The 24,292-nt window shown below is 49.1% G+C and overlaps 1 protein-coding gene across 1 annotated transcript; it reads left to right on the top strand.

Moving 5' to 3' along the window:
• The first annotated feature begins 2,683 nt into the window (after positions 1 to 2,683).
• Positions 2,684 to 23,231, top strand: TNFAIP2 (TNF alpha induced protein 2). The gene is made up of 12 exons (XM_068398855.1): positions 2,684 to 2,735; positions 9,684 to 10,035; positions 11,995 to 12,622; positions 14,281 to 14,395; positions 15,661 to 15,786; positions 16,622 to 16,722; positions 16,812 to 16,910; positions 17,728 to 17,851; positions 18,812 to 18,934; positions 19,821 to 19,976; positions 21,115 to 21,236; positions 21,653 to 23,231. Exons 2-12 carry the CDS (start codon positions 9,696 to 9,698, stop codon positions 21,792 to 21,794), a joined length of 2,076 nt encoding a protein of 691 aa, XP_068254956.1. The 5' UTR covers positions 2,684 to 2,735; positions 9,684 to 9,695; the 3' UTR covers positions 21,795 to 23,231.
• Positions 23,232 to 24,292: the final 1,061 nt, after the last annotated feature.

A 24,292-nucleotide genomic window follows, 5' to 3' on the forward strand; every position in this document is an offset into this window, starting at 1 on the left:
CAGTAGTGCTGCTGCTGCTGAGCCAAATGCAAAGACCCTCTAAATATTTAAAGAGAGGTTTCAGGCAGGTCTGAGACACGTGTCACTGCGCCACTTCCCGCTGCAGATTCACAGCACACCTAGGGACAGACATTCCTGCGTCCTGCAGAGATCACATAGCAGAGGACGTGAGAAGCGAACCAGCCCCAGGGTCCTCCCTGCATCCAGAACAGCATCCTCTGCCTTCAGCCAGCCACGAATGATGCCTGCCCAGCCATGCCCAGAGCTACGTGTATGTGTAACCCCTGGGCCACACCAGCCTCCCCAGTGCCTTCCAGGAACCATGTCCCTTTGCCTCCTGCTCAAAAGGGGCACTGGATGCAGCCCCAAGCTCACCTCCAGCTGCACCGTGCTGCCCCAAAACTGGCTGTGACTGCAGATGGCAAACCTTGCCTCTCCCCTTCACATTGCCATTGGAGGAGGTGATGGAGCACAGAGAAAGTTACTGCACTTCAGGGCCAATTCTCACACCGTTTCATGTTGCCAATGGTGTTCAGACTGACGTGGCACTCGGCATTCCTGTCCCATGACCATGGTTGGTTTTGGTCACCAGATTTCAAGCAGTGAGGGGACCCAACCCCAGGGCAATCCCAGAGGGGGACCCTCCGCCCAGCTCAGCCGCAGGCTGGCCTCAGATGAATTGGTGTTTTCCAGAGACTGGAGACCATGGGTTTGCCCATCGGGGCGGCCTCTCCACTTCTGCTTCCTGTTTTGGCAGATATTGTTGGGAGAGAGGTTTTGTTCTCTGTTACCATGGTCTTTCTGGGGAGAGAGTCCCAGAGAAGAAAGCAGCAGCCGCGGCTGCTGAAAGGCACAGACTGGGAGAAGCATCTGCTCTCCAGCACTGTGCCTGCTCAGCCGCGTGCCTCCTTCCAGCACAAACATTGGCCCCAGACCACATCTGCTGCTGGGGGATGTCTCCATGCTAGGCCTGCATAACCCCCCCCAAAGTTGTGCAGCCACACAGGCGCTGAGTGTGGGCATCAGCAGCACCATGAAAGCTCACAGTTCACGCTCAGCTTTAAGTCTCTGGACCATTTTTTTGCATTTTGTATTAGATCACAGCTATCAGATATAAACCAGAAATCATCCTGGGCACAGTAACCAGGCACTGGGACCTGCTGGCTGACCCTTCCTTGCCCCACAAGAGCTTCCCAGGAAAGGAGAGAGGAGGTCAGGCTCTGCAGGACCACAACATTTTGATTTTCTCTCTGCGGGGCAGCTGCTTCAGCCCAGATCTCACCCATGTGGATGCAGAAGATGCTCCACATTACGGCTATCGCAGGAGACAGCACAGCCCTGGCAGCCTTCACGGACCCTCTGCAATAGTCCCCCACAGCCATTGCTGTCACCCAGCCATCCCCTGGCCATTTTCCAGCCATCCCATCATGGCAGTATACATGCTTCCCCAATGTAACAGGCTCACCACACCTCCACGGCCAGAGATGTGGGTGCCTAGGAAATCAGGAAGACAAATGTCCCTTCTGCAAGGTTCAGAGGCTTTAGGGTGAGGAAGGAAGCCCGTGTCTCCCAGTCCCTAAGCAGGGATGCAAACCATCATACTGAAGGTGCTTGATGATATTAATGTCTCCTGGTAGCACCGCAAGCACCACCCTCGGGAAGACACTTCACCCTGGGCACAACGCAGGACCCTGATATGGCAGATCGTGCTTTCAGGCACATGCTTCATCCCTGCAAGCCCACCCGTGTCAATGCCCTGCTCAGGGAGCACAACTTTTGGAGGCATGTGCTCCATCCCTAACACTGGGTTTCCCTGGTGCGTCAGGATGTCAATCAGAATCAAAAGAAGCATCAAAAGCAGCGTGGCCAGCAGGTCGAGAGAAGTGATTTTGCCCCTCTACTCTGCTCTCGTGAGACCCCACCTGGAGTATGGCATCCAGCTCTGGGGCCCCCAACATAAGAAGGACATGGAGCTGTTGGAACAAGTCCAGAGGAGGGCCACGAAGATGATCAGGGGGCTGGAGCACCTCTCCTATGAAGACAGGCTGAGAGAGTTGGGGTTCTTCAGCCTGGAGAAGAGAAGGCTCCGGGGAGACCTTATAGCAGCCTTCCAGTACCTGAAGGGGGCCTACAGGAAAGCTGGAGAGGGACTTTTTAGAAGGGCATGTAGTGATAGGATGAGGGGGAATGGTTTTAAACTGAAAGAGGGTAGATTTAGATTAGAGATTAGGAAGAAATTCTTTCCTGTGAGGGTGGTGAGACACTGGCACAGGTTGCCCAGAGAAGCTGTGGATGCCCCCTCCCTGGCAGTGTTCAAGGCCAGGTTGATGGGGGTTTGAGCAACCTGGTCTAGTGGAAAAGTGTCCCTGTCTGTGGCAGGGGGGGTTGGAACTAGATGATCTTTAAGGTCCCTTCCAACCCAAACCATTCTGTGATTCTGTGATGTGACACTGGGGCTCAGCTCCTCCGCAGGGACCAGCCTGGGGCAGACACCCCCGCCACCGGGACCAGCCATCCCCCTTCCGCGGCCACTTCTTCCCCGTCCGAGGGGATTTCTCGCTTCCCTTTGGCTTGAGAGCCCACGTTTCGAAGGGGAGGCGCAGCCGGAGTTTCCCAGCCCCCGCGCTCCCTGCGCGGCCGGTCTCCGCCTCCGCGCCCTCCCCTTATAGCCGGGGCTGCCCCGGGGTCCGCAGCCAGCGCCCGCCGCCCGCCGCCCGCCCGCGACCCGCCGCGCAGTAAGTCCTTCGTCCCCTCTGTCCGTGCTGCCCAGCTCGGGGCTCCCCCTTCCCCCTCGGGCCGGTCTCTGTCCCGCTTCTGCCGCGCCTCTGCCTCCCTCCCGGCGGACTTGTTGCAAGGTTAGAGAGTGCCAAGGCTCCCTGTTGTGTCTGGGAGAGGGGAAAATATAAGTGGAAGGTGCTAAAGGATGGATTCCCGGATAAAACGACCGCTTTCAGCCCCTCCTTGTAATTGCCAGAATAGAGAATAAATGAAAGCTGCTGTTCCAGCAGCTCCGGACACATCCCAGGGCTGGGGACCGCGAGAATCTGTGTCTGGCAATGGCATTGCGACAGCTGGGTCCGATTTCTGTTGCTCATCCCCCAGATTTCAGGGCATGAACACAGGCTGGGAGCAGTCACTGCTATTATGCCCCCGTAACCCCTTCCCCAAAATCCAGATGTAGGTCTTGGGCACCAAAGCATCCTAAGCCCAGATCAGGTACTAGGATCCAGATTCAGCGTGGCACTTCCAGCCCCCTCCTCTTTGTCTCTGTTCAGAAGGAAGTGATTTTCTTCCAAATTGCAGGAAAATAATTGGGTTATGATTCACTCAGCCCAGCTGCACTGGAAAAGCACCATTTTGGTGCCCTGATCCTGTATGGTCCCAGGCAGCCCCTGTACCCTGCACCCTGCCGAGGTCACCGTGCCGAGCTGGTGCACTTCTCCATTGCTGTGCTCAACGTTTAGTGACTGGTTTTTTTTCCAGTCAGGGAAGTCCCACTGCCCCTAGGACCTGCCTTTTCCCAAAGCACTGAAGACCCTTTCAAAATTCCCTCCTATCCTTGGGCAGTGGCCCCACATCCACCACTTCAGCTCTTCAGGCATAAATTCAAGGGTTCAACCTCAGCGTTAGGATCCTTGGTGTGTTTAAAATAGGATATCTTCTTAAGGCTGCTGCAAAGTAAGGGACTTTCTGTGACTGGAGCATATGGCTGACCTAGAAGCCGCGGTCCCTCGCCACCACACCCAAGTTCAGAGCAGAAAACCTGAAGAAACAGTCATTCTCCAAAGTATCCAACTGCCTGCCCCCACCAAGGGACACTGAGGCTTGCCAACTGGTTGAGCCGATCAAACGGGAGCAGAGCGCTTTGAAAAACTCAGGTTTAGGTTTGCTTCAGTCGCCCTCTCTGTAAAAAAAGGCCCAGAAAGCCAACGAGTCTGAAAGTGCCAGCAGAGGTGAGCACTCCAGGAGCTCTAGGTCTGGCTCCCAGGGAAATTGTGTATCTTCTCGGTCACTGTTAGCTCTAGCAGTGAACTTTGCAAACTCCAAGCCTGAATGAAGGATTTGGCTTTGGAAATAGTAATAGGAAAACAAAATCCTAGACAGCAGCAGCTGCTTTCTCTTTCAGCAGCAGCAGTTTGAAATTATACTGCCCAGATTTGAAGTGAGAAGAAAAAGGAGCATATTACACTGCACTTTCACTGCTTTTTCCCAATAACAATATATTTGTGTAATTTTCTCTTCTTTTTGCTGTTTGAAAAATTCTCACTGCCAACAGGAGATGCTGGTTTACAGGACCGTATTCAGTTGTACTTCAGTAATGTAGGGAAACCAAATTCTCCTTTAAAAATGACAGAGGCACTATGTAGCAGTATCCATGCCATTCTCAAGACAGGTGATAACATGGTTTAATGCTGGTTTAAAGTGTCTCACGCCAGGTGACGTGACCTGGGATCCTCTGCCTGGTCTGCCACTGCCATTCCCCTAGGTCCCTTGGGTCCCCAGTCACCCCATGGAAGTGCCCGGCACTGCTAAGGTACATGGATCGGGTCCCCTGGGGATGCTCTGCTCCTACCTTGACTTCTTTACTGGAGGCATAGGTTTTGTTTCCCCTAAGCTTTTGACCCCATTGAGAGCAGAGCTGAGCCGCCATCAGGGTGGTGCTGGACCACATGGGGTAGTGCGTGTCCCGTAAGAGTCCATGGACAGGAGCATGGCTTTGAGCTGCACAGTAAAATTTCAAGGTGGGGGTGTTGGTGGCCCAGCTTGTCTATGGACTGGGATTTCCCAGGCAGAACCAAGTGGAAGCCCCCAGCTTCATGGTGTCTCCATTCAGTACCCAACCCAGCTAACAAAAACTGGTAGGAAAAAACCCACCTCATAGGAGGGCTTCCCAGCTTGCAAAGATTAGGGCTGGTGTCTCCGTAGACTCTTTGCTTTGATTTACTAGTGGCTTATTTAGGTGTCACTACATAGTCCGAGGTACACTGAACTCAGACTGGCTGCATTGCTTTACTGCTTCAAAAGGTGATTTGACCCAGTGTGATATTCTCGTGTGGGCAGGGGTGACCCCATTTCCACAGGGTGCAGGGAGGGAGAAGAAAAGGCTGATGCAAATGCAGAGGACAAACTTTGCTAAATAACTCTGGATTTCTGAGATCCTGTGAGAGAGTGGGGGATTTCCACCAAAACAAGACATAAATCCTTGTGACCTAGGATGTCAGCAGGCTGGAGAGGACTAAAAATCCAAACAAATGCTTGTTAATAATGGCAGCAGTTCAGGAAAAAGAAGTCAAGAAAAAGTTCAGCAAAAATTTCAGAATAGGGGTAATCAGTAAGTCTCTTCCCCTGAGTGCGCCCTGGCACACCGTGAGCCACCCCTCGTGAATGAGCTCATTCCTAAGCGTGTGATGTGAAGGCTGTTCCGTCGAGGAGGAAAACGAGAAAACAGGAAGCCACCATGCCCAGAGTCCAGGTTTTGTCCTTCTGTGATGTGGCTCTGCTCCAGGTGTTTCCCTCGCCCTTGCCACCCACCCCAGAAAGGCTCCAGCTCGGGGGTACGCGCCGTGATCAGCACCATGGGGGGAGCTTGCTGGGTCCCTCTCTGGCCATGCCAGCAGTCATTGGCACCACTGTCCTAATGGTACAGGGCCTCTGTGTAGGGTACCAGAGGATGCCATGCGAGCTGTGCTGCTCTTCTGGTTGGAAACCATGAGCTGAATGTACTATGTTGAAAATAATTGGAGTTAAGGACTCCCCCACCACAAACTATGGTGCCACATACTAATATTGAGGATGATTATGATGGTAACAGTAAATTAACAGTAAATTAGTAATAATAATGAATTGGGATCTATGTCAAGTCTTGACCTTAACTCATTAAATTTCCCGGGACTTGAATTTGAGCTCTGTGCCTGGGAAATGATTCAGCGTTTCCCAAAGTGTTTAACTGCTAAAATAATTAGGAGCCTGCTGCAGTTTTAACAAGCTTTGATTTGTGAGAAGAACATAAGCGTACAGGAGCAGCCTGTGCCCAGCTGAGCCAGAGCCAAGCTCCTGGCACGTCCTGCAGGAGCGGGTGCTGGGGGGGCACAAGGAGCAGTGCGGGCACAGCATCTTCTGCCCGTGGCCTCCAGCTGTAACCGGTGCCACCTCCTGTTAGCTGAGTGTTTCTTGTAGAAAGTGGGTTTTTTTTCTATAAGAAAGTTTCTCATAGGAAGTTTCTTATAGGTGTTTCTTCCAGTAAGTGCTTGGCCATTTACTGATAAAGAGAAGAGATGGAGGGGGAGTTTTTGGTAGCACTTGCCATAAGTGACTGAGGCTGCATTTCAAGCTGAGGTTTACTGGTATTTCCTGCTGCAGATGCAAATACATGCAAACCAGCAACGGCAAACAGATAAACACTGGGCAAGTGTTCAAGCTGTCCAAATGTGAGTGATCATGGCAGCTATTGCATTGACAGCCTTACTCAGATGCCTAACTCCTTTGGTGTTTATTAGTTCAAGATGAAAAAGCACACCCTGACATGCCAATATTGCCAACGGTTCCCACGCTGCTGATGTGCAGCCCCTGGCAAAAACGCTGGAGCTGGTTTTATCTTTCTTCTAATACACTGTGGGACTTTTTTAGGCAGGTCAAAGCATGGGGATGAGCTGCGGGCGATGACTCCGCACACTCCGCAGAGGGTCCGCAAGGGCTCACCCAGGCTGCAGCCCCTGGCAGCACATGCCCAGGTACCCACTTCACTCCCGGGCATCACCAGTCCCCACGCCTGGCCCTTTCAGAGCGTTACCAGGACAAAGTTCTGCCAGCCATTAAAAACTAAGCTTTTAACCATCTTAATCGTTCCCTTATGGACTCTTTTATGTGTAATGTCATTTCAGTGGTTTTCAAAGATACATGACATTCATCTTAGTATTGAAGAAGCGGCAAAACCATTTTGAAATCCACCTTTCTGATCATCATTCATCAAAACAAAAGACTCTGAAAGTCACCTTTGGCTATAGGAACCAGAGAGGTACTTTCTTTGTTTAGGAACAAAAAAAAAAGAAGGAATAATAAATGCTTTGTTTGGAATAATAGGAGAAAGAGAAAGGACTCGGCTGAGTTCGGGCTTGAGCAAACAGGAAGGAAGGGATTTGGCAGAATTAATCTAAACACAGCGTCGTATTGGGAAATGCAGGCTAGGAAAACAGCCCTACAAAAATTAGGAAAGTCCCAAACACTTGCAGAGAATCCCTGTTACCATGATATTTTTTTGTAATGGAAATGTGACAAAAAGAGGCCTTTTCTGCCGTTTTTAGGATTCTAGTGGGACATCCTGGCTAGAGAAGCCAGAGTGAACTGGGAGGGGGTTTCCTCCCTCCCTCTCCAGTAAGTGTGCTAGGGGAAGATGTCAGTGCATAGCTTCAGCCATGACCCGCTCCACTGGGCAGCTCTGGTGCTCGGGCCCCCTTTCCTCACCCACCGACCGGCCCTGCAGTCCCGGGGCATGAGGGCTCTGCTGAGCATCGACCCAACACCTCCGGCAGCCACCGCCGTCCCGCTCAGCTGTAGCAGAGCCTCAGGTTTAGCTTTGCACTTTGCCCCGGCTCACAGACCACCAGTCCAGCTGAGAGCCAGCCAGATCGTGCACACCCACACCCCTTTCTCTCCTTCCCGAACGAGTTTTCGTCTTCATTGTGTTTTAAAAACAATAACGTTACTAACCCTGACATGACCTGGCAGCCAAAGCACTGAGAAGGAAAGTTTTCAGCAATGCCAGGCTCTCTGTACCACCCGGCTGCTACCACTAACTTGATGCTTCAAAGCTCTCCAAGCTGCTGGGAGTTAGCAGCTTGGAGAGGAATCACAATTAAAGTGAAAAGCCACAGCCTTCCAACCAGTTTACCCGGAAATAAGTATCACAGTTTGTATCAGCATGAAACATATCAACAGCATAAACTTAACAAGGGTATTTGAAGATCACCACATTGTGGCCTTGTAACTGAAGTCAAATTCTTCCTCTTTTTACAGCCTAATGCCTCTCCCCTTACACAGTATGAGTAAGCCAAAATTTGCCTCACAGATCTTCATACACAGATCTTAAGTGCAGTGGTCTCCCAGAAAGCCACATAAAAAAAACATTGTTAGAACAAGGACTGGGAACTATGAGTCACTTTATTTATTTATTATAGTTATATAATTATAATCGTCATAGGAATTAATATAATTTTGTAAATCTATAGCAATATATTAAGTGATACATGTAAATAATTCTAAATATAAATTTTAAAAAGATGTTTTCACAATAACAAATTTCTATCATTAGTTATTCGTAGGACGGGAGTGCTGGCGGTGGAGCAGGACTGTGGCAGGGTAGTGTCTGTTTAAACAAGGCTAAACCACCCCCATCCCGGTGCCATGTTCGTATTTCCTTCTCAGCCAGGCGAGGACTGCTCTGGACATGCAGCAACCCTGGTCACTAGCACCAGTTTCATTTAGCAGCTCCGGGGAAAGTCCAGTCTGGTTAGTCCCTGCCAGCAGAACCTTGCCCCCTCCACCACCCCACTTCACTAGCATTTCTTTCTGCACAAGCCACGTCCTGCACTACAGCCCCACATTGCAACATAAGCAGGTGGGACAATGATTGCTCCCAGGTGTTTGAAAACAGCCAACAAGTCACACTGAAGTTGCAACAAGCTGCAGTGGTGTTGCCTGGTCTTGGGATGCTGTAGTCACCCTGGGACCGTTTTGAAAATGAGATTACGTAGTCTGTGAGTGGGTTTGAAGGGTCTGAATGCGTCCCTGAGCTTGTGTCTGCTGCTGTAGGGATGCGGGCAGCACATAGAGCATTGAAGCCATGCTTCTGACTGGGATTGTTGGACCTAAAGTGATAAGTGTTGTGATTCTCGTATCAGGAGACACTGCTGTGCTTCCCACACTCCCATCCTTTCAGCCACGTTTTTCACATCCCCAATGTTTCTGAACTCTCAGCCACCTTCTCTGGGAGCTCTCCTCAATAAAACTAAGAATTTTATTACTGACTTCAGTGAGGACACAGTTAAACCAGCAGGACTTTCGCTCAACAAAGACTGACGCATACCTGCCTTGGTAGGCTCATCTCATTTTCATGCTGTACTTGCAAACTCAGTGTGCAATAAGATACATGGGTGTTTCCACAAACAGATCTGCAGACGGATGAGCAGAGATCAACAAAAACAGGCCCTGAGGAAGGTGGGAATTGATCCCAATGCCATATAAAAGTATGGGAGTTTTGTGGTTGCTTTGAATAGGCACAGGACGCTTGTCCCACCCACCCACATCATTCGTGTGCAGCATCCACGCTCACGTCTGTACGCCCACAGCATCCGTGGGAGACCCCTGCTCTCCTGTATCCAGACAAGCTCAAGGTCTCAAATCAGGCCATCTGAATCACCCTTAAAGTCACTCATCGATTTTCTCTAAGTTATTTATTAGATCAGAGAGCTGCTTCCGCCCTCTCAGTTGCCTGAGGTGACGTTGCTCAGGAGCTCTCCTGCAGAGCTGTGTTCATACCAGATGTGTGTAGCACTGCCCACACCACCCACACAGGGACAACTCATTCCAGAATTATTTTTTTTTTAATGGGAATACACCTCGCCACATGCCATGATAGTTTTTATGCAAACTATTATAATCTGACCAGTTCTTTCTGACATTTACAGGCTAGAAGGAAAATGATGAAAATGTTACCTTTTTTCCAAAGTGGTCCTATTGGAATACGCAATGGATCAGAGGGTTGCATTGGTGCACACAGGCAGCTTGAAAACCCTTCGACATCAGTAGCTGAGCAAGTCCCTGCCTGTCCGGAACCTTCTGGAGATGAGATCTGGTCCAGGGACCAGAAGAAGATGAATGAAAGGCCAGAGACAGCTTGCAGACCCTCACGTGCATCTTCCATCACGAGCAATGGGAGCTGCACCTCTGCTGGGGACAGCCCTGAAAAGGGGAAGAAAGGAATAAAGGGAATGCTTACGAGTGCACTTAAGAAGATGAAAAAGGTCAAGCCACCCAGTGGTAAGTGCTCCTCCATCCTCCTTGCACCACCTCATAGGCCATAGCTATCTCTAGAGGGGCTGCACGAGGTGGAGAATTGTCCCCTTGAGAAACAAGGGCACTGACAGATTCAAGTGACTTGCCCAAGGAGCCTGGGAAAACATGGGCTGAGGGGGACATGACCTCAAGCCCTGTCCCTTTGGTACCAAGGACACACTCCTTGAGGAACTGCCAGTTTGCAGGTTTTCTGTCCAAAACAAAACTTATTTCTACCTCTCATGGGGGCACAGAGATCTGTGGGTGGGTGAGAAACCAAGGCTTACGTCTCTGCTCTGTTCCTCCGTGACACCACCACCCTGTGAAATCTCCTCTTCCCCCAAGGACAGCAGCGAGCAGCATGCATAGGTCTTTCGCGGGGCTGATATCTGAACACACAGCTCCTCCAGTCTCAGGCATCATCCCTGCAGGGTGCTTAGAGAGGTAGAAAAATACCTGCTCAGAGAAACCCAGAACTGGAGAGGAATGTGCCCCTTGGCACTTCCAAGGCTCACCTGCCACCTCAGGTGACATATCGCGTTACTTGTTTCATAAACTTAGCAAGATGTATCTTAAAATAAATTCATTTTTTTAGTCCTACCTCCTTTACTGGGGGGCTATTCCAAAGTCTCATTGTTTTAGTACAAATTATCTCATTTCCAGGCAAGCCTTTACCTGATTAATTGGCTTCTCTTTCTCCATGTGTCAAATGTTTTCCCTAAGTGGTGGTTTTCCTTCTCAGCCTTGAATTTGCTCAGCTAAATGACCCGAGCTTACTGAAAACAGGCCCTCCATGCCTGTGTTCTTACTGCTGCATTGCCCCATTCCCAATGTCTTTTTTTGAAATAAAACAACCAAAACTGCAGAAAATATCCCAGATGAGATACCACCAATGCCTGGTACAATACATTACCATTTTCCTGCCTCAGCTGGACATTCCTCACTGGATACATCCTTGGGTCATATCTGACATTTTCACCATCATCTCACAGTGATGATTTACTAATTCTCCAGGCATCTCACTGCCTCCTCTATCTCAGCTGATTCACATCCAGCTTGCAGCAAAAAATCCTATTTGTTGCTAAGTAACTTTTGTTCTATTGAATTTGTATCTTATACTTCGTGCTATTAAATTTCAGCCCATTTGCTGTTCAAGTTATCCCATTGCTCCTGGATAATACACCAAGCCCTCAGTTTCGATAATGTCCCTGAGCTTTGTGTAATCAGCAGATGCCAACAGGGCACTCCCAGCTTTTGTGCCCAGGTCTCTAAGGAGAATATGAAGATGAGTTTCATGAATAATGTAAGCTTTCTTCAGCCAGGGTTTTCCATACAAACCTTACACACCTAACAAAACTTATTTTGGGATATAACTTCTCTAATTTAACTAATAATTTCCCAGATTGCACTACACTGAGTAACTGGCTGTAGTTCAGATAGGATAGTTCAATTGTATTTATCTTGCCCGCTAAATGTGCCCTCCAAAAAAATTTCGCAGGTCAGATTGTGCCAATCTATTTCTGGAAAACCCATGTGGTATTTCCTCTAGCACACCTTATTTAGCTACGTCTTTCCGTCTACATTTTTTTCTAAAGCCATGCTTCTTAAATGAGGTCATGTAAATGGGAAGGGGGATAATAAATAAATAAATCCCCACAAATCTAAATTTTGGAAAAAATTATGGGTAGCACATGAATACCTGTCCATATGTACCCCACTGGTGATGGATATTCAAGTTACTATTGCTCCAGTTAGAGGCAGGCTAGGAATAATCTGATCTTTAAATAAGTAGAAAGCTTTTCTAGATGGTGAAGGAGCCTAAGATCTAGCATTATAGAAATATAAACATTTTTGTAAAAAAGTATTCCAGACCTATCATTTTATATAAAACAGAAATTTAAATCTGCACTATTGGGTAAAGAAAGGCTGTTCTTTTTTCACCAGTCAAACAAATCATGGATCTCCTTGAAGAGCACAAGCTTTTTGATGCTGCTCAACATCTGATTGTCCTGGAGAAGAGCCTGTCTAGCAAAAGTGAGGAGGGATTGAACACCAGCCAGCAAGACATTGAGTCCGTCTACGAGGTTCTGAAGCACAAAGTCTTCAGCATCTTGAAAGACTCCCTACTGCTAGCAAAAACAAACCCGGAACTGCTGCAGCAGGCAGTAGAGGCACTGAAGGAGCAGGAGAAAGAAGATCAGAACTACATGTCAGAGAATCCACCTGACCGATACATGCAATTTAGACCTAGAAAATGGAAGGAGCTTTGGATGGCTACAGTAAAGGAGTCAGTAGAGACTCGAATGAAAGACACAAGCCATACTGCTAGAACTGAGAACCTGTCTACAGTTGGCCAGAACCTCCTGCACATGGGAAAGACAATGAAAGAAGATTTGACAGTAGTTGTAAAGTACATTAAACAGCTTTATCCTCCTGAGTTCAATGTGTTCAGCACATATGCAGAACTCTACCACAATTATTTTGCCTCCCAGGCAAAGAAAAATGCTGAGTCTCATCTGGAAGACAAGGATATTTACCTTCTCCTCTCATGGGTGTACAACATTTATCCAAAGTAAGTGAGGCTTTGACACATGTTTATCCCTAGTGATCAACACAGGTTCACTGGCTGCAAAACTAGACAATTGCTTGATTTATGAATCAGCATTACTGTGATACAGTCTGGTATCTGGCTAGGTTTTGGTGTCACCGGCGTTGTGCTGATGTACACCAGCTGGCCAGGACAGTCAGAAGGGACACGCTCAAGGCTGCTAGTCTGTAAACCAAGGGCTCACCCCACCATTCAGGCTTCTGGGCAGCAGACATGCACAAAGATGTTTAGGGCTTCAGTTGTGGGGTAAATTGGGCAGGTTCATTGCCTTGATCTCTATTCCAGTTGCAGACCTGAACTCATTCTTGGAAAATATGGAAATTTCAGCCCTCTGGATCAGAGGGCAGCCAATAAATAGAACAGCCTGAGATGCAATTATCCTGGGCACGGAGGATGTTGCTTAGCCATCACCCACAGTCTGTGCTCTCCTTCGGGTCAGGAGACCAAAGGGTGAGCCCCAGTGAGAGGACATCATCAGCCAAGGGTTGCCCTTCAGCCCTGCAAGCCCTGTGTGTTACAGAACTGATAATATTCCTTGTTGTGGCTTGTAGTACTGGATGGAGAATCAAGGGCTCTCATTTCTTAGGTGAAAACCAGTAAATACACCAGCAGGGTTTCTTCTGCTGTTCTAAAGCCATTCAACCTTCACCTCCACTTTTTTCCTTCTCTCGTTTCACTGACGGAGTATAATGAGTCAGTGTTGATCCTGGAAGTTTTCCAGAGCCAGCGCTGTGCTGTAGGTCAGGATATTCAGGCTTGAACCAGCGTGTGTTTGGAAATCAGTAGCTGCAAGGAGCAGGGCTTAGCCAGAGCAGCGCAGCTCAGTGCTGGGGATGGTGTTGGCCAGGGCAGCAGCTGCTTTGCGGGGTGTTCCCAGAGGCCAGGTCCAGGTGTCTGCTCAGAGACCACCTCTCTCCATGGCCAGCAGTGAAGGGAGCAGTGAGGAGGAGGAGGGTTGCACAACAGCCTGGCCCCAGCTTCCAGCATCGTATCAGAAACAGCCCGTGTGCGGGAAGTATGGCGATGTACCCCCGCAAAGCTGGGTCATGTGCAAACGTGGGAAGCAGGCGATGCTCAGGGTTATTTGCTGCAGCTCCAGAGAGAGAGGCTGCTTCCAAATCAGCCCCCCCACAACTGCTGGCCGGAGCCCCTCATGGCTGGCAGGTCCCTTCCCTTGAAGCTGCTCAGGAGCACCCAACTCAGCTGGCATGTGGTGAGGACATGACAACTGGCTATGAAATCGCCTGCTCCACTCCCAGCTAGCCACGAAATGCCAGCTTTTCATCTGATCAACTCTCTATATTGGTGGAGAGAGGTTGTGTCCTGGGGCTAGACCCTCCTTCTTGCTTCAGGTCCCCCATCCCCACCAGAGCGCAGTGACAGGTGCTCAGGAGGTTGGCAGAACATGACTCCATTCCCCAGGGTTGCTTGGAGTCCTGCCCTCACAGGTCCCACCCCTGGCACAGATTCAGCTCCTCCAGGTCCTGCCCGGACTAAGGACAATGTAGATTTCCATCTGTTTTTTCACTGATAGCCTCAAAAAGTGTTAGTGATTTGCATCAACAACTGTCTTGAATTACACTGCCCTTGGAAAATGTGATTGTTTGTTTTTTTCATTCCAGAGATATGAGAAAAGATCGTGTTTTAGCCGAGGAGTTGGAAAAAGCCAAGCTTGGAAGCCTTTTGCCATCAAGTCTGAGCAAAGAGCTTGAAAAGAAATACGTTGACAGTGAAGAGGTGAGAATCTGTTCAGTCCCTGCTCTTCCCTTTGCTGCTCCCATACGACTCCTCGGAGGAGCAATCTGACTTGTCCTGTGTGCACACTTCTCAGCTGTGAGTCACACACCCTTCCAGAGAGAAGCAAAAGCAAGAATGCTTTTGTTTCTTTTGGGGGGACAGGTCAGCTTTTTGCTAGATGGGATGTGCAGAGCAAACTTCTGGTTAGCTCAGGCTTCTGCCCCGGGAGACATCAGAACAGAACTGCTCTGTTTTTGCAAACCTTGTGGTAGGAAGGAAAAAAGTCCAGCAACAAGTCTTTATGGGTAACTTCCCAGTTTTCTGCCAAATCCCCAGAGGGATTTGTGCTCCGTCTCGCAGATGGTGGATTCAGAATTATTTCTGGTCTCTGCAGTGGTGGGTGAGTGCAAAGCATGCACTTCTTCTGGTCTTGAAAAATCTGTCTCTTTGATGGAGAATCGCCTGGTCCGCAGAAAATAACAGTTGCTCTGTTTTTTGGATCACTTGTGCCTTAATGGAAAAAAAAAAAGCAACTTTTACAGTACTCCCATACCTTAGTGCTTCTGGCATTTTGGGCTACAATTCCTGGAATATGAGAAGACAAGTTCCAGATTTAGCTGTAGCCCGTGATGGTTTGCAGATGGGAGAGGTGGGTGTGAGGGCTCCAAAGCGCACGAACAAGGCACTTGGTGATCAGAGATATCTGCCAGCCACCATACAGACCATTTCAAAAGCCGTGCTGCGCAGTGTGCACGCAAGAGGGGTCGGAGCAGAGAAAACCTGAGAACATTTTTTTTTCACTTTCCAGAACTCTTAAGACGTCAGAGGTGCTCATGAAAAAGGATTGCAAAACCAGGCCCAGAGGGTAGCACTGGGTGTGACACACAGGCAATGTGTGGCTGGGGGAATTTGGGCTCTGGCACATGTAGCTCCCTGTGACCTTCCTACCCACTGCTCCCCTCCCCTGCCCTTGAGATCGCCACCAATGTGGTAGGGTGGTGGGCAGGGACGTAGATCTTGATCTTCATTCCTACCCTGAAATATTCAACTCGCTATTGCGTAGATGGATATTGTGAGGGGGTTGTCCTTGCTGCGTGAAGTGGTGGGTAAGGCGTCTCGTAACAAAGAGCTTTTATTTCTCAGCCAGGGCCGAGGAAAAAGTCTGCTCAGCCAGATCAACGGTGGGTGGGCGAGTAAAACCTGCATGAAGCAGGAACTGCTACATCCACTTTGTGGTAAATGCTGTTGTTCTTCCTTCCCTAAAGGCTACTATCAAAAATTCACTGACCAAATGTTTAGATAAAGAAATCCAAAGATGGAAAGATGACAAAGAACCAGAGAAACTAAATGGACATTTTCAGAGTGAACTACTAGCAATATTTGTTATTCAGGTAATACAAATGTATATTAAAAATAAGCAATTGCATCCTGCATGTATTTAGGATTTGAGACTAACTATAGTCAATTCAGGAAAACGAAAGACCAAGTTGCTTGTGTAGGGTGGTAATAGATGGGTGGTACAGGGGAGCCCTAGCCCATGGTCTGGCATGGTCCTGGTCTACCATGTGCTGGAGACAAACTCCTCTATAAGCAAAACAAGCAGGAAAGATGCCTTCATTTCACCTTGTGTGTTTTTTTTCTGCACCCCCAGTGAAGCCAAGCTTTGGGTAATGTAACAGCAGAGAGACAAAGGACAGGTTCATCTGAGCGAGGAAGCAGTATGGTGCTGTTGCCCTGCTCGCTCCTGGGGAGACTGTCACGGGCAGGGCTGCTCCGAGTGGTCGTGCCCTTTCCCCACGTTCAGTGCTCTCCCTCCTCTGGCAGCAGAGGATTAGTAAAGTTTATTATTAAAAAATAAGCCCTTCATATAATGAGGTGGTTGTGCTTAAATTGTTTTTTTAATGCAATCATATGATATTCAGTGAAAAAAGCAAAAGGACCCAAGTGTCGCTTTCCCCACTTTCTCAGCTATTTTAAAGACTTTCTTTAATGCTTCTTTCTTCTTCACCTCTGTCCCCATTTGAATACGGAGTTCAAAATTGGCTTGAACACACCAAATAAGTACAGCTGCTCTGCACGGTCCCTGGCTCAGTCGCAGCGGGGGATGCAGGAGAGCTGGGTGCAGTGACCGCAGCTAAGGGTCTGTAGCCTTTTTAACCAGCCAACCTGGCCTTTTTGGAGCAGACAGCATTTAAAATTGATCTTCTTTGTTTGTGTGTTCGTTAGAGTATATACAGCGGCCAGAAGCGAGCCAAGGACATCAGCATGGCAATGGGCGAGGAGCTGTCGCATCGCCTGTCGAAGGAACTTCCTGCCTTCCTGAAAAGGTGCGGTAAGGGCACGTCGGGCAGCGGGGCTGCCAGAGCCGCCCGGGGCACACACTCATCCGCTTCTCCTCTTCCCATCTCCCCTCCAGTTACAAGGATGCTTTTGAAGACTTTAAGGAGAAAAGCAAGAAGCACAGATACTACAAGCCTATACTGATTGCAAATATTAACAACTGCTGGAATTTTAGGTAAGGGTCCAAAAGAAAAGGCTTTGGTCCTTCCTCTGCAGGCAACCTTGTAGCCAAGAAGGCCAATGGTATCCTGGGGTGCATTAGGAAGAATGTGGCCAGCAGATCAAGGGAGGTTATCCTCCCCCTCTACACTGCCCTGGTGAGGCCACACCTGGAGTCCTGCATGCAGCTCTGGGTTCAAGAAAGACAAGGAACTACTAGAGAGAGTCCAGCGGAGGGCTACAAAGATGATCAGAGGACTGGAGTATCTCTCCTACAAGGAGAGACTGAGGGAGCTGTGTCTGTTTAGCCTGGAGAAGAGAAAACTGAGGGGGGATCTTATCAATGCTTACATATACCTTAGGGGCGGGTGTCAAGAGGAGGGGGCCAGACTCTTCTCAGTGGTGCCCAGTGACAGGATGAGGGGCAATGGGCACAAACTGAAACATGGGAAGTTCCATCTGAATATGAGGAAAAACTTCTTTACTTTGAGGGTGACAGAGCACTGGAACAGGCTGCCCAGGAAGGTTGTGGAGTCTCCTCTGGAGATATTCAAAATCCGCCTGGACGCGACCCTGTGCAATGTGCCCTGGGTGAACCTGCTTTGGCAGGGGGTTGGACTAGATGATCTCCAGAGGTCCCTTCCAACCCCAATCACTCTGTGATTCTGTGATTCTATGAACCGGTAACAGCGTGACAGAGTGGAGGTAGTCCAGAGCGGGCAGAGGAAGGTCCATCTGCCTGCAGAGGAAGGTTTGGAGACCTTTGAATTTTCCTCTATGTATCATCTCTTTTGAGAACAGATTATTCTGACCTTGCTGATATTTCCTTGCAGAGACTACACAGAGAAAAACATGGCAGAAAAGGATGAGAATAAAGCCAGTATCCTGAGCACTCTCAGTGACATTGAAAACAGTGGCTTCGACGTGCTGCTTCAACCGCTGTTTGCACAGCTGAAGGTACCGTATCCGCGCCCCACACCCTCCTGCCCCATGGCTCAGCCTGTGCCAGCACAGGGCATGTTCTCCTGCCATACTATCAGTTGCCCAAAAGTCTGATTCAAAGGCAGAAAAGTTCAGAAGGGCTGTGGGGCAGGTCACCTCTCAGCATCAGTCATAAAACCCTGAATCACCTCTCCTTGAGCTGGTCCTCAAGCCTGCAGGCAAAACGGGTGCAGCTACATAGGTGTGACTGTGCAGACGAACATAAAACGTGCTGATCACATCTAAGATAACTGCTGCAGGAGGGAGTCTCAACATGCAAGTGTTTACACTCCAAACTGTAGGAAGCCATCACAAGTGGCATGAACTACAATTACGCAGCTTTTGGCTTCTTCATAAAGGTGGCCTGAAAGGCACTTTTGGTTTCTTTCTTTTTTTTTTTTTTTTTCCTTTTTTTTTTATATAACACAAACTTTTTAAGTTAAGAAAGTGTGGTGGAGGGGAAGGCATAGGAGTCAGGAATGCTCAGCCACGAACTCTCCTGCTTTCTCTGTAGGGCCTTTTGGAAGGCATCTGACAGAGCAGGGGTGCTTTTTTATTTTCATATTTATTTACTGTGGCCAAGAAAAATTGTGATTGAAAACGTCTCACAATGATTAATTTTTTTTCCCTGATGGTCTGGGAATTCTCTAATCAGACAAAATGGTTTGGACAAAACATTAAAAATGCGGAAACAAAAAAAAGCATCTCCAATATGAACCTTTCAAGCACTCAGTCTTCTTCATGAGGAACCAAGAAGGGGGCACAAACCCAATACAGCCCCCTCTTCCCCTGCCCCTGTAAGTCATTGTCACACGTCCCTGCACAGGACTGCACGCCGCACTGTCGCTATGTAGGATACTGTACATATAGAAATGCTAAATATACGTGTGCATAGAGTTTGTTTTGAGGGAACTAAGCAGATTTTCCTTTTTTCAGCCAATTTATAAGAAGTTTACAGAAAATAAGTGGGATTCCAGCAATGAAATTATGAATGAGATCATTAAAACCACGAGCAAGCATATTTCAGACTTCCGGACCCTAAAGGATCCTTTCTACCACGTAAGTCAAAGAGAAATATTAGAGGGATTCTGGGATGCTGAGGCTGTGTTTTCAGCTCTGATCCTCTGCGTCTGGAGTTGCCTTGACCCGTGTTAAGCTGGCGAGCTGGCCTGGCATCGGAGAGGACTGCCATCGGCATGCAGTTTACCTAAATTAGCCATGTAAATCTTACTCTTCTCCAGCAGAATCAGACTCCTGTAGCTCTGCTGCAGTGTTTGTAGAGAAAACCACCCTTGCTGTAGAGAAAGTGCTCTAGGGATCACCCAAAGTATGGCTTTATTTATGTGTGGGTTTGGTTTAGCAACCTTGAAACGCGGGTGCAATCGCATGGGTCTGTCTCATGGCTCCTTTGATTGCCCTAAGGACCAGAGGAGATGGATGCAACTGGGACAAATCCCAGATAACTGAGCCACAACCACAGTTTCAGTGGTGCTCGAGTATATATGAAATATCACCATATAAAAAAATCTTTGATTTCCTGCCTTTGTCTTTTTAGTAGCTGAAACAAAATTATGATGTTTTGTGTATTAGAGAGAGAGGAACAGGAGGAGCAGCGTGAATTCCTGTTTCTCTGGAGTACTGCTACTTCTTCTCTAACATGTTAGATCTTTTCTATGCCTTCACCTCTTCCCCGAAGGAAATAACATTTGGAAATTCCCACACTTCATTAGTTTGAGTACAAAGAAATTCTCGGCATCTAGGATGTCGCGTAAACAGTCATGGGGAGGTTGGCAACCAGTGCCATTCCTCACATGTGATCAGCAGCAGGCATTGGGTGGGGCATGTTTTACAACGACCAAAATGTTTTTGTCCTCCGTCCACACACACGGTTTGCTTTGTCCCCAAGCAAAAGATAGATGGGTGACCCCCACCTCCTTCCCAACAGGCTATCATTGAGAAGATCCACGCCCGTTTGGTTAAAGAGTACATCGTGAGGCTGCTGAAAAGGAAAGTCAGCCTGAAAACTCCAGCACAACAGCAAAACCTGGCCCAAAACATCTCCGAGAATGCTGCCGACCTGGAAGACTTCTGCACCAGCAATGTACGTGAGTGCTCGTTGCATCTGCAGCATCACAGGGCATGGGCACACTGGAAAACTGGAAACTAAATTTTCTGGGGCCTCTCATTAATCTTTCCAACTCAGCTTAATTTCCTGGAAGGCAGGACCTTAGGCAGAAAGAGGTCTCCAAGTGCCTGTGGGCAGGAAGGCTCCCCTGCCACCAGCCTGCCCTCCCCCAGATGGAGAGCGATTATTTCATCCTCCTTTGTCCCGTAGGCAGTGATTTCCTTTTGAAGAAGGAGTCAGACGATTTAGCTAAACACTGCACTGCTCTGGTTTCAGTACCACTTGTGTGGAGTCTGGGTTTTGGCTCTTCCCCCTCGCCCTTTATTTCCCTCACTGCTGCTTTTAGGTCAAGCAGGGGCTGCAATGGGCAGCACTGGCTCTCTGGTACACAGGGGTTTCCTCCACCAGAGACCCTTGCTTTTTCTGCATGGCTGAAACGTCCCTCTCTGTCCTCTGAGATCGCCTCCCTCCTTTCACACCTCTAAATTTGCCTGCAAAAGAGCTAAGCCAAGCCCTGTCCTCCACCACCTCATGTACATTTGACTGGAGAAGGAACAAGCCTGAGCATCACTCAGCGTGGGCAGGAGGTCAGGCAGCCAGTGCCTTGGGATATCCAACGGGCAGCAAACGGGTTCAGCTGGGGCTTTCACCTGAGTGGGCAGGGAGAGAATTTTGGCAATGCCTGGAGATGCTGAAGGCAGGGTTGTGTGCAGAGCTGGGAGAGAGCAGCACGTGGCAGTGCGTTACCTTGCCCATCAGTCCTCATATACACACTGGGCAGTGTAGAAGCACAAGGAAAGGAAAACGTGGTGGGAGGGAAGAGCAGAGAGTCTGTCAAGGTGGATGCGGAAACCTCAGTCTTATGGCAAAGCCTCCACCACTTGTGTAAGAGGATTAAAAACCACCACAAAAAGCCAGTTTCTCCAAGACTGGCCCAGGCTAGAAACATCACTGAAAACAATGAGGCACCTAAAATCACTGCCATGTCCTTCCCCATCACGAGGAAACAGCATCGGGAGCCGGCTCGGCAGCACCCCTGGTAAAACACAGCTCCTGGGCTGGGCGGAGGTTTGCACCTCCACGATGCCCTGCTGACCGCTTTCTCTTCTGGCAGGGGTCTCAAGCCATGTGGCTGAATTCAGCACTCCCCAAACTGGCTGAAATAGTCCGACTTCAGGATTTAGGTGCGATTAAAATTGAAGTTGCGACACTCGCCACGACGTACCCAGATATCCGGTAAGAGATGCTGAAACAGGTTTGCAAATACTCATGTGGAATTTTAATTGAGCCAGGAAACAGTCAAATATGAGTGTAGGTGAGGTTCATATAGCCAGAGTCTATAAAAATGGGTGGGGGCTGCCTGCCAGGCTGTGGCCGTCCCAGTGCCATTGGACAACAAAACAAACTATTAAAAAAGGCCTATTTATATATTCCAAATTCTGGTCTGATTTTCTCCTTTGCCTTAGAGATTCCCTACCCTACATAAGCCTCTCAGGACAGTGCTGGGTCCTGTGTAGGATCGCCAGATGCTGAGCTGGCATCTGCTGGGGACCTCAGCGCTGCCGTGGGGTGGAGGCCACATCCTGGCGCGAGGGACCCGGCATGCAGAGATCTGCGGGAGGAGATAACACCTGCCCCTTTTTCTTCCACAGCAAAAGGCACCTGGAAGCGTTCCTGCACATCAAAGCAAATTTGTCACGTGGCGAACTCAAAAGCATCCTGGGCTACTTGGCAGACAGCACGGCATCCACGCCGCCAGGGGCCCCGCTCTTCTCCAACATAAACGTGTCCTAGGCTGAAGCACCCCTTGGCACCCACTTCGTGCGGGACTGTGGGCTAAGCCGGGGATGGAGACCGCCCCTGGAGCAATGCACAGCACACACTGCCACCTTTTCCTACGGAAAGTACTTTGTCCTAATCCGGTACTCAGCACCTCTGTGGGAATCACTGTCCTCCGTGCAGAGCTGGGAAGAGGGTGCGCCCCAGGAGGTGCAGTGCCTGCAAGGACCGGGGCTGCTCCTCGCAGCAGTCACAAACTCCCTCCAAGGTCTCCTTGCTGCCACCACATTCTCTGCCTGGACACTGCCCTGGTGCTCTGACCTCCATCTTCCTCACAGGGTGCCGCAAAGGCCACGTCATTGACTCCCCAGCTAGCCCAGACTGAGCAGGCACCTCCTGTGTAGCTTTTTCTCTTCTAAGGAAACAGAGGGAAGCAAAAACTGAAGCCAAAATGCAGAGATGTTGGAAAAGTCCCATGTGAGCATGCTTGCACCCCATCTGCCTTCCTCTGAGCCGGGCAGGGGCAGCTGCGTTACACTGATGGGAGAGGCACGAGATTCTGGGTCAGGAGGAGCTGTTGCTCAGCCATGGCAGGACTCCCGCTGTCCTGCTGTGCTGCAGCACCCCCAGATCTGGGGCTTGCGGTGGCCCCAGCTGCATGCTCTCCCCCATGCAGCAGCGTTGCCCAGGGGCATCGGGGTTTCCGAGCCAGCCCCGGAGAGCCCCGGCTGGTCCCGCAGCAGCAGTCCAGCCAGGGCAGCGTGCGCTTCCTTCACCTCCGTGAGGTGGGAGAACCCAATCCCCCTGGCAGCCATCAGCCCCTCTGCAGTGGCCCCGTCCAGTGCCCCTGCACTGGAGTAGCACCCTGCTAACAGAGGGTTAGGAGCAAGCTGCCTATGGGAATGGGTCGTGCGGGCTAAGCCCCAGCATCTAGTAAAGAACTTTGGATATTGCTTAAGCCTTCCCTATTGAGGCAAGGACTTTTCCAGACCCCATTAATATTATAGGCTTTGAATGGGTGGTGGAACTGGTCTCAAAGGCCATTAAAACATCTTGAGCACCCTGTATGCACCACCATTGCCTTGCTTGCTCTTTCCCCTCTCGCTGTGAGGTAGATATGATGTGAAAACACGAACGGGTCTGTTGTGAAACTGTGTTTTGTTTTACAGCCCAGTTTTTTGGGAAGCAAATCACTTGCCAAAACAACGTGTTTAGTTGAAGACCATTCCCTTCTGTTTTTCTCTGTTTCAACTTCCGTATCAGGCTGTGGAAAGTCAGTCCAGAAGGAAGACACATAATGACTGTGCAAACCATGTAACGTATTTATATGCATATGCAGTATACCATTGGTGTATTTTTGCATCCAATTTTATTTTTTCTCAGTTAGAGATATTCATTTGCAATGTTTATATTTAAACAGTATTCAAATATGCTAGAAAAGTGACTCATTTATTCTGTCTCTGGCTGTTGTTTACTGCATTGCCACACGTAGTCCTACATACTCCTTCAAAGAGCCAATTCATAGAATCATAGAATCACAGAATAGTTTGGGTTGGAAGGGACCTTAAAGATCATCTAGTTCCAACCCCCCTGCCAGGGGCAGAGACACCTTTCCACTAGACCAGGTTGCTCAAACCCCCATCCAACCTGGCCTTGAACACTGCCAGGGAGGGGGCATCCACAGCTTCTCTGGGCAACCTGTTCCAGTGTCTCACCACCCTCACAGTGAAGAATTTCTTCCTGATATCTAATCTAAATCTACTTCTCCCAGCCTGCTTCGGTGAATGTCACCCACCGGTTCCAGGTAGGGAGGGTCTTGCTGGACTACAGACAAGCTGGAAAAGCAGAGGCACCCTCTGTTTGTGCTGTGTAGCCTGGTTTTCCTTGCTCTCTGGAGCAAGGACTGTCGTGTGCACTGTGTTTATGGTATCTGGTATAGCAAGGTCCAAAACATCAGCCTCTAAGCACTACCAGAGTCTCAATGTTGAATAATAAAGAGATACATATTTGACATACATCTCATTCTTACTGCTCTGGCATACCCCTTCCTCCATCTCTGTTGTCTCCTCCTGGTCATACAAGTCTTTAGCAGATGCAGCCCACCAGAATCTGGACCCAGCTGACCCCGCTGGCCCCATTGTACCATAGACAGCCACTATTAAACCTGTGGCTTTGCTGCTGTCTGCAGTGAGATAGGTGCAGAAGGAGTCCTCTGCCGACAGGTTATGGGACAAAATTGTACGCTGGGTGAAAACCAGTGCTTTGGTTTCAGCCTGCTGCCTGGCCGTGGGCAGTGCAAACCTCCCTCCTCCCTCTTCTTCCATAAGCACACTCACACTCCCACAAAACTTCTTATATACACGTAATTTAAAAACTTATTATACGTTATTTAAACACTTTTCCCAGCTACAATTTAAAGCCAAATGCCGAAATCACTTCTGACAGTGCCGAGCACTCATGACAACTGTCACCTATTGTGCAACATTTTCTTTCCCAATTAGTGAAAGGTCATG

This window comes from Nyctibius grandis, chromosome 4, assembly GCF_013368605.1.
Source record: "Nyctibius grandis isolate bNycGra1 chromosome 4, bNycGra1.pri, whole genome shotgun sequence".
Classification (NCBI taxonomy): Eukaryota; Metazoa; Chordata; class Aves; order Nyctibiiformes; family Nyctibiidae; genus Nyctibius; species Nyctibius grandis.